At 43.9% G+C, this 10,596-nt stretch overlaps 1 protein-coding gene across 2 annotated transcripts in view; it reads left to right on the top strand.

Moving 5' to 3' along the window:
• Nucleotides 1–242: 242 nt before the first annotated feature.
• Nucleotides 243–10,596, top strand: part of Ccdc80 (coiled-coil domain containing 80) — a 32,179-nt gene continuing 21,825 nt past the window's right edge. Inside the window, exons 1-3 of one of the 2 annotated variants that reach the window (XM_028785232.1) lie at nt 243–829; nt 1,445–3,318; nt 10,246–10,402. In XM_028785232.1, coding sequence (XP_028641065.1) covers nt 1,456–3,318; nt 10,246–10,402 — 2,020 coding nt within the window. In that variant the 5' untranslated portion in view covers nt 243–829; nt 1,445–1,455. Of the gene's footprint in view, nt 1,040–1,444; nt 3,319–10,245; nt 10,403–10,596 lie in introns of both variants that reach the window. The other variant, XM_028785231.1, reaches the window with a different exon arrangement.

Genomic DNA, 10,596 nt, shown 5'->3' with positions numbered 1-10,596 from the left:
CTATAAATAGATGCATACTGTCTCAAAATGCAACGCCTTTTCTGTGGCCCAAATGAGCAGCTGTCTCTAGAATATCCAACTGGATGCAGCAATCTGAGAAAATTTTTTCCCTTTTCAAACTATAGTGTGAGAATCCACAGGAAGGGAAGGCCCCGCCCCATGACTCGGTATGGAAGGGGTTAAGTCCTCAGTCATCCTATTCTGGAGTGATTTACGGTGATGTCTAGAGTTTCAAAACTTTTCCCAGCCCAGGCACAGCCCTCTCCTTCCTCTCCAGGTTCACGGACTGGACTCTCCAAGTACTGAAAGGGGAAGGAGGCGTGCTTTGCTGATCTGTTAAATTCTTAGTGAAAGTTTCTTGATTTCCAGTGGCCGCTGTTGTTTGAGTTTGGTTTGGAGCAAACCTGAAGTAGCCCTGACATTTCTGGGATGGAATCCAGATGAAGAAGAAATAGAAGGAGGGGAGGAGGAGAAAAGAAGGTGGGGAGAAATAAAAGAGGAGAGACGGAAGGGAAGGGGAAAATTGTCCCCTTTCAAGTCCACGATCCTCTGTTTTTCCTCAGCCTGGAAAACATATTAATCCCAGTTTTTTTTACTCTTGGAAACAAAGGGACTCAGCCAGACTGCGGGAGGGAAAGGGTGATAAGAAGTTCTGGAAACTCCACAGAAGGGAAGAGCGAGATTCAGAAATCACTAGGACTTCACTTGTAGGAAAATCCCTGTGGCAGCCAAGGACCAGCACACACAGACCCAGGAGAAACTGCAGACAAATGGAGATACAAACAGTCCCAAGGACAGCAACGCTCACCTCATCCCACTGGACCAGAAGGTAAAAGACACAGCCAGAAAAAGGAATCAGCCCAGGCCGGGCTCCCTGGGGCTGCTTTGCAGACAGGAACTGCAGCCTACCCTTTTGTATTGCTCACCCTGCACAAAGAGGAGGGCAGGAAGGAAAAGATCTCACCTAGAAAACTGTCCTTGGGACCAACCTTCAAGTTTCTTTTGAAAGCCTCTGCATGCCATCTCCATGAACCACTGTGTAAGTGTGCAAACTTTGCTCTCTGGTATTTGTTTCCTTGTTGCTTGTTTGAAGAAATGGAGTGTGAATGTTGTCATAATTAGAATGCTCGGTTTACACGGTCTCTGGTGCATCCGGAGCACAGCGGAGGCAGAACAAGCGTGCCTCATGCCTGCTGCTTGTGAAGCAAAGCTGGATTTCCTGCTTAATGACTGACTCTGCTAAGCACTGACAGTCACAGCAGCTTGAGAGCTCTCACTGTTTTCTCTTCTCTGCTTTCCCTCCCTTTTCTTCTTTACCCCCTGCCCTTCTCCTTGGCCTAGATAGAGAAAGAGATAATGCCCAGCTCTGTTTGCAATTAATGATTTTTCCCTTTTTCTCCCTTCTGATTATATTTTTGTATTATGCCCCCTCTGCATCCTCAAGTGGATAATACAATGATGTGGAAAATGGGACCCCACTTCACCACGCTCTTGGCCATGTGGCTGGTGTATGGATCAGCATCTCATTCTCCTGCCTTGGATAGCAACGGCCACACAGGACGGAAAGTACCTTTGGTTTCTCCAATCAGCAGTAGGTCAGCTCGATATCTGAGGCACACTGGGAGGTCTGGTGGAGTTGAGAAATCCACTCAGGAAGAACCAAATCTTCAACCTTTCCAAAGGAGGAAGAGTGTACCAGTGTTGAGGTTAGCTCAGCCGACCGTGAGACCACCCCCCTCAGGTATCAATGGAGTCCCAGCCAGACCTGAGTTGAGACCCATAGCTAGGAGCTCTGCCCGTGAGATGATCCGAGATGAGGGGTCCTCTTCTCGGACAAGAATGTTGCGATTCCCCTCTGGATCCAGCTCTCCCAACATCCTGGCCAGTTTTGCAGGAAAGAACAGGGTGTGGGTCATCTCAGCCCCTCACGCCTCAGAGGGCTACTACCGCCTCATGATGAGCCTTCTGAAGGACGATGTGTATTGTGAGCTGGCAGAAAGGCACATCCAACAAATCGTGCTGTTCCACCAGGCAGGTGAGGAAGGGGGAAAGGTACGGAGGATCACCAGTGAGGGGCAGATCCTGGAGCAGCCTCTGGACCCTAATCTCATCCCAAAGCTGATGAGCTTCCTGAAACTGGAGAAGGGCAAGTTTAGTATGGTGCTGTTAAAAAAGACTCTGCAGGTGGAGGAGCGCTACCCTTACCCGGTCAGGCTGGAAGCCATGTATGAGGTTATTGATCAAGGCCCCATCCGCAGGATCGAGAAAATCAGGCAGAAGGGTTTTGTCCAAAAGTGTAAGGCTTCAGGCATAGAGGGCCATGTGGTCCAGGAAGGGAACAATGGTGGTGGAAGAGCGGGGGACACAGGCCTGGGGAGTGAGAAGAGGAAAGAGGACCCAAGGAGAACACAGGTCCACCCCACCAGAGAGCCTCCAAGAAAGCAGGCCACCAGCAAGGCAGCCACTCCTCAACCTCCCCCAACTCCAAGGGCCACCACCCTTCCTCCTGCTCCAGTTACAACAGTCACTCGGGCCACATCCCGAGTGGTGACAATAGCGGCAAGACCTACAACCACCACTGCCTATCCAGCTACCCAGAGGCCTTGGACATCCCGGTTGCATCCCTTCTCAGTCTCCCACAGGCCGCCTGCAACAGCTGAGGTGACCACTGCCAGGGGCCCCTCCATCTCAGAGCAGCTGTATCCTCTACCTCGGAAGGAGCAACCGAGGGAGAAGCCACCGGCCACCAGGAGGCCCAGCAAAGCCACCAACTATGGAAGCTTCACAGCTACCCCACCTGCCACCCTCTGGGAGGGCAGCACGAGAGTTGTGGGCACAAGCCGTTTCCGGGACAATCGGACAGACAAACGAGAACATGGCCATCAGGACCCAAATGTGGTGCCAGGACATCACAAGCCAGTAAAGGGGAAGCTGCCCAAAAAGAAGGACAAAATTCTCAGCAATGAATATGACCTCAGCCGGCCCACCATCTCTCAGGGGGAGGAGGAGCTGCAGGTGGATAACATTCCCTCCCAGAATGCCAAGGAGTCGAAAAAGCATGAAAAGCTGGAGAAACCTGAGAAGGAGAAGAAAAAAAAAGGAAAGAGTGCAAAACAAGACAAGTTACTCAAGAGTGAAAAGCAAGCGAAGAAAGCTGAGAAGAAGAACAAGCAGGAGAAAGAAAAGAATAAGAAGAAAAAGGCAGGTAAGACAGAACAGGATGAATATCAGAAGCCCACTGCAAAACATCTCGCTCCAAGTCCCAAGAAGTCAGTGGCCGACCTTTTGGGGTCTTTCGAAGGCAAACGAAGACTCCTCGTAAGTAACCTCTTTGATACTTTCCTCTGTGTGCTGAGGTGGGGGCGTTGATATACTTGTATATGTTTTAAAATCACATCTTGGACAACAGACTGGGGCTAAGTCTGCTTCATGTTCAAAAATGTTGGGAGCAGAGTGTGGTGGCTCATGCCTTTGATACTAACTCTTGGGAGGCAGAGGTAGATGGATTTCTGTGAGTTCAAGGTCAATCTGGTCTACATAGTGAGTCGGTGGTTGTGAAACTCAGAGACACTTTTAAAGCACGTGGATAGATATTTCTCTAGGAAGGCTGTCTCCTCCATTACTGCCCCAATTCTTAGAAAGAGCAGACAGAATCTCAGGGTGACATTGAATTGAGTTCTTTGCTCAGGTTTCTAGTTCCCCAGATGTTTGTATGAATTTGGAGTCAGATGTCAGTTTCTTCTGAGGCTGTGTTGGAAACGGGCATGTGTGCTCAGGTTGGGGAAAGGAGATACTCAATCCTCAGGTCTGTTTTGCCTGGTGTCCTGACTACCATTAATGCTGAATGTGTATATTCATCTCAGGAACCTTCTCTTTGGGCTTTGCTTGCTACTGTTGATGACATAGTAATAGGATCTAGATAAACTGAAAGGAGGTTTTAAGCAGGAATAAGCCAATCCTAAAAGGAAGGTCTTTCCTCATCAAAGAAAGAACCATAGCTTCTCCTGTTTGTGACTCCTTATGAATGTACCCAGAACTCCAAGATTTCTACCCTAACCTTGGATTCTTAACACTATGATACAAGCCCAGGCTGCCAAGGAAAAGTTTAATATGGTGCTCATAATACATACCAAAATATCAGCAAGTTCATATTGGGTGAGGCTTTTCTTCGATATTGGTTGAAGGAGCCATGTCAGGCCAATGGGACCACACCCATCGTTCTGAACGCAGGAGCTGACTCCTGCCTGGCCTGCATACATCTTGCAAGCCAAACAGACATTGTTCTCTAAGGTGTTTCTCAAGACTCTTTGGGTTTGTCCAATGTGGCTTAAACTTGAATTAATAATGACCAAGTAGAGAGACTCTAATGGCTATGTATCTGCCGTAGCTTCAAAAATTTTAAATGCACATGTGAAATGTTAACCAGGGCAAATGCTTATATGGAATTTGTTCTGGGTGGAACATGTCCTGAATTTTCTTTTAATTTCCACCAACAGTGATATTAGAGATTAGAACAAAATCTAAGTGCTCTCTCTCTCTCTCTCTCTCTCTCTCTCTCTCCCTCTCTCTCTTTCTCTCTTTCTCTTTCACACACACACACTCACAGAGATAGATAGATAGATAGATAGATAAATAGATAGGTAGATAGATAAATGATAGATAGATAGATGGATAGATAGATAGATAGATAAATGATAGATAGATAGATAGATAGATAGATAGATAGATAGAGGGGTTAAGGAATGAGAGAGAGAGGTGAAAGGGAAGAGACTCCATTTGGTACTTTCTGTAGGTTGATGGCATTTTAAGTCAGATTTTTCAATTTGTGATTTTACAAATTTAGGTTATGATCTGATGGGCTATTTGTTAAAGTCATTTTATAGCCACTTGTATATTCCCAGAATCCATAAATCAAAACGGAAATATTCTAGTTAGTGACATAAGAATCACCAATTTCAAAGTAGAACTCTAGCAGGCTCCTGAATGTTTGTCTGGGATCCATGGAGCCAAGCTGCTCTCTTGGGGGCATGGGAAAGCATTAACACTTGGGCTGTTTTGCTCTCTGAGTAACTGGGACTTCGCCCAGCCCACTAAAGCACCCTCACACCCAATACTGTCCATTTAGCCAACAATGCAGGCAGAGTGTTCCTCATAGCTAGATTTTAAGCAGAAAGAAGTAGTCAAGGGTAAAATGTCAGGATTGTAATTGTGCACTCGCCTGACAAATGCCCTCATTGCCCCAAACAGCTAAGTCAAAAGAAAGGGGGTTTCATATTCTACCCCTGATGTTAGTTGTGTCTCCAATTTTTTTGCCTGTTCCCCACTCTCTCTGTAAGAGACCGGAATGCCCAGCTGGGGCTTCTCTGCTTTTAACAGTATCCCTGGTCATAAATTGTTATCAAATAAAGCTCAAAGGACCGCTTCTGCTGATGTCATAGGAGGCAAAACAGAAACCAGATGGGATTGCCTCTGCCTATGTTGGCTCTTTGGAGCTAGCCAGAGAATCAGGTTTGTTATTAGAAAGAAAATCCCAGCAGGATACGGTTCAGTCTGTCAGGCCTGTGTGTGACTAGCTGATCATATCACTGATGTGTTTTCTGAAGCCCTAATGATATACGAGGGAAGAATGGAGTAGAAAAGGCGAAATGGAACTGCCCAATATCAAAACAATGGTTCTGGGTGAAAGGCATCACTGGTGCATTAATCCCTTCCAACTCACCTTTTCCATCCAACTCTGCTGACGTTATTCAGGAAGTATATTGAGTCAATTAACATTCATTAAAGCTTAACAGTCTCTGAGCTGTTAAAGTATGGCGGAGAACATTCACTTCTAGCCTCAGCTTAACCCAGTGTGCTCAATTTACGAGTGGAGTTGCATTCCAAGAAATGGTGTGTGCTTTCTTCCTCATGTCTCCAGCTATTTAGTAACTGGATCCCTGACTCAAATTTATCGTTAAATTCCTGGTGCTTCGTATTCATCCATAGTATTCTTTAGATGCACAAACATCCCATAGCTGCTAGCTAACCAATTACTTAGGGAAACCCTAGCAGCAACTGTGTAAGTCGTGGCTAACCAAAGGGCTTCTTCAAGGCCCCCACGTATATTGTAGATAGATCCAGGTGTCCTGCTTTTAGCCCAGAGCTCAATCCTTTAAGGCATCTATCTGCATTTCTGTTTGTTAAAAAGAGCAGATTTTACGATTGAGACCTCTGTTGAAGCTACATGGCTTAGTTCACTCAGTTCCTACAAGGAATGATTTATTAACCCTCTTTCCTGGATGAGAAAACAGAAATTTAAATTACTTGAGATGCTCACCCAAGGCATGTAGCTTTTATGTAACAAAGACCTTGTATCTCTGTTCAACTTCAAACTCAGTCTGAAGGTTGAACTGAATTCTTTTTCCTGTTCCTTCGGACAGCTGACTGTCCATTTGGGGTTGCCTACAGAGAGGGTGGACAGCTGTTTAGCACTAAAACATTGGTCTTTGTGGGAGATGGCTAACAGACAATCATCTGGTGATTCTGAGATCCTGTACTTGTCAGCTCACAGGGAGCTTCCACATGCTGAAGTACATAGATTCGGGCTCCCGTCTTAGCTTTCTTTGTCAATGGAATCTCCCATAATCCAAGTGTTTTAATATTTTCTGCTGTGGATACTTGGGTATTGAGATGACAATCAGCTTACTTGGTTTATTTTTATCAAAGGATTTAAGGTTCTCTTTTACAAGGCAGAAAATTAATTTATGGAATCCCCTTAAAATCTAGTGTTTTGAGCCTAACACACTACTTAGACTAAGCGAAGACTTCATTTATTACAAAACTTTCTCAGTATCTTCTGGTTCCTCTTTGCTACCTTAACTTATGTAACCAGGCTTCATCCTCCTCTGAGACTCACTGATTCAACACACTATTGAAACAGAAACACAAGTAAGATCTTGCACACTTAAATTCATGAGACATGCCCTGAGTTACTGCCATTAAGCTGGCCAGAGGACACAGGCAGGACCATTCACTGGGGAGTGCTGTGGAACTCTTTCTAGGAAGAGGAAACTGGAAACAGTTTCCATTTTTAGCATTGTTGGAAGTGCTGCCAAGCTAGAAAATGGATGTGACAGAGATGTCAACACACAGGGAAAAGCTCTGACATGTCAGGTGATCAGTCAGGTGATCAGCTGCTCCCCCTTCGCTGTGCAAACTCCATCCATCAGCAGATTAAGTGTAAGGAGGTTTTTCCATCTGGCTTATGGGCTCTGCCTAATCATAGACAGGAATCTTCATGTTTCTGGGTTCCCCTCTGCCTCTGATATGGGTGGACTGATCTCTGTAGCTTGAGGAATGTGAACCAGCCAGCATGGATCCCAGGAGAGGGACGGGGTCTGCCATCTCAATGCCTTAAGGAACATGGTTTCTACATTAAAAAAAATTATAAAAGAGACACAAAAATCTCATGTGAACTATGCAGACTACTAGAACTGAAATTAAAAGCAGTGAGGGTTTAAGCAGTGAGGGTAGTAGGGAGAGTGGAGGAGGCTGGGGGACAGGGACAAACACAGACAGGAGACAGGGTGAACTAGTCAAAGGCAACAACCGTGCTTGGGTATGTAGCCTGTACAAGTATCTATGTGCATTACTCAGTTCCTGAGACCATGAAGTTTGTGTAGATGTTCCATAGCAAGGGTGACAAAGGTGAGAGGCTACATGATATGCAGGGGTTGAGCTAAGACAAAATGTCAGGCCTCCCACTTTGATGGTGGGCATCACCTTTTCCTCTGTACCACTTAGCTTAAAGTTGCTTTATTTCACAATTAAGATTAGTCTGATAACAAGGACCAAGAGCGTCTATAAGCCTGGGGAGAGAGCCTACAAGGCCAGAAGCCAGGAGCTGAATCACCACACAGTATGAGCATCACCTCCCTGGTGAGTTAAAACACCCCTGGGCAAAAGCTCCAGGTTAAGATAAACCTGGGAGGATTTTATTTCTCTGAGATTGCTACTCAGCTCCCACAGCCCAGCACTGCTGTGTACATTTGTGGGAGAAGCTACCATGCAGGGGAGAAAGGGCATCTCTGAGATTACATATTGTCTGAAATTCTTAATTATACATGCCCAGGAGGAGCAGACTGGAGGAGACTTTGAGAATTCTTAAAGTATGGTCATGGACCACAGGGCTCCATGACAAAGCATGAGACGATGAAATGGCACCTGTATGGATATGAGAGGACAGGAATTATCATTTGTCTAGTGTCCGGGAAGCTGTGCTGAATATATCCTAAATATGGGCTAGGAGTCCAAAATCATGACCAGTCGATCTTTTTATCTTTGTCTTCACTGTGTTATGTTATCACTTAAACAACATTTTGTTCGTTCCAAATTGTCTACTAGAAGCAAAAAACAGGCCGAAAAAATCTAAAATATGTCAAATTAAAATAAAATTTCAAAATTCATCCTTCCCTCTCAAAATACCTAGCTAACTAAAAACAAACAACAACCAAAAATATGATCAACATATTCTTTAGAACCACCCTAATTTTTTTAAGGCTAAGTCTGAATCAATGAATACATTCTACATAGTTGTGAATTTTTTATACCTTTTCTCATGGAGATTACATCTTTTAAAACAGATTTCCTGGCCACTGTGTCCATCCGAACAGGCATAAAACAGAAAATCAAGATTAACCTGAACATATCTGCTTAAAATGACGAGCTAAGAAAAAAAAACATTTTAAAAAGCAAAATCAAAAAACCTTTGCTAAGGGTCTGCTCATGGGCTTCCAGAAGCATTTTACATCCCCTGAGGGAGTATTTTGTCAAGCACAAAACTTTCATCAGGGAACTCTAGTAGTCATCAGTAAACAACCCTGACGGAGAAAAATAAAGACCAAGATAAATTCAGAGTCAAATTTACTGGCCATTTTTGATAAAATATTTGACAGAGATCAACAACACAGTAACTATTCCTACCCAAAATGCTAACCCTGAGGGCAAAGACTTTAGAAAGAACTCACAAGTTTTTTATGGGTAAATGGAAAAGTGACTGTTAAATTTGAACTAAATGAATGCAAGAAAATATTTACAGGGAAAAAATCCATATGGGCTTGTCTCTGAGCCAAGGGATGAGCCAACGAAGGGGGCCTGTCGGGCCTCACTGCAGACGCTTGCCCTGTAAGTTTTCCTGGTTCAGGAGGATCAAGAAGGGCCTGACCATCATTAGAAAACACTTCACAGCTTCCCACATCCAGAGCAAGCAGCATGCTCCTGCCCATTCTCAGAGTGTGGGTGATAGTGTTAGTTTCAGCTTGGAAAATCTGTCACACTGGAGAAGGCTCCAAAAAAAAGGCAACTAAAATGATCAGAGGATCAGAGACGCTTCTGTGTTAGGGAAGATTCATAAACAGTAAGACATTCTTAGAGAATATAAGAGAACTTAAATAATTAACTAAACTCATATACATATACATGCATATGCATATGCACATGCAGGCATATATATACATACATACATAGTGCCTATATTCATAAATAGAATAATCAAAGACTACTCATTTTAACGGAAACAAAATGAAATACAACTTCTCAGATGGCTGGCAATCAAAATATCTCTGAGTGTCTTTTTTCGAGGAGAGTCATAAAATATAGATGAAAAAAAATCCTGGATCTTGTTTTGAAGAAGGCTAAAGTAAATCAGTTAGAGCCATCTGACAGAGTAGAGCTGGGCTCTAGTATAAAAGCCCCCTCCTTGGGCCCAGTATGACAATGAATATCATCTATATGGCAAAATATGGCCCCATAAGCCATCATAAAAAGCGGTCTGCAAGGTTACCTCATAAAAATCCTATTCCATAGTGTGCAAGGCCTGGCTGAGAAACTCTCCCAACAATATGGAAGTGAAAAAAAAAGATTGAATTATCCAGTGTCTAACTATTTAGAATAGATCTAAATGAGGAAAGACAGCTCATTATTGCATTCAGATATTCAGGGAATGTGACAGACTTGAAGAATAAATATTTCTGTGTGCCCACAAATAGGAAAACCATGGAACACACAAAATGAAGGCAAATTAGAGAACCGAATAGAGACATCTAAACTATTGAACTAGCCTTTTATTTTACTTAAAAAGAAAAGACTGCCACAATGGTGTTTTGGGTCTTGATTATGCAGCTGCCTCAGAAAGCAGTTAACAGTTTAAGTACACTCTGCTCTCAGTTGTCTCTAAACTAATACTTGCTTGTCCTCCCATGCCTCCAGCTGATCACCACTCCCAAGGCTGAGAACAATATGTATGTGCAGCAGCGGGATGAGTATCTGGAGAGCTTCTGCAAGATGGCCACCCGGAAGATCTCTGTGGTCACCATCTTTGGTCCTGTCAACAACAGCTCCATGAAAATTGACCACTTCCAGCTAGGTACTCTTCAGCATTTTATTGTTTTTGTTTGTTTGTTTGTTCGTTTTAATTTTTTGTTTTTTTTTTGGGGTTTTTTTTGCCTCTTATTTGCGGTGGGGCAGTTGTTATGGGAGAGGTCTTGGGTGGTGGTTGGAGGAAGTCAAAAGAATCTATCTATCTATCTATCTATCTATCTATCTATCTATCTATCTATC

This window comes from Grammomys surdaster, unplaced genomic scaffold, assembly GCF_004785775.1.
Source record: "Grammomys surdaster isolate TR1022 unplaced genomic scaffold, NIH_TR_1.0 125167, whole genome shotgun sequence".
NCBI classification, from domain to species: Eukaryota; Metazoa; Chordata; class Mammalia; order Rodentia; family Muridae; genus Grammomys; species Grammomys surdaster.
The sequence above is the reverse complement of the archived record's forward strand: the minus strand, read 5'-3'. Positions and strand labels throughout refer to the sequence as shown.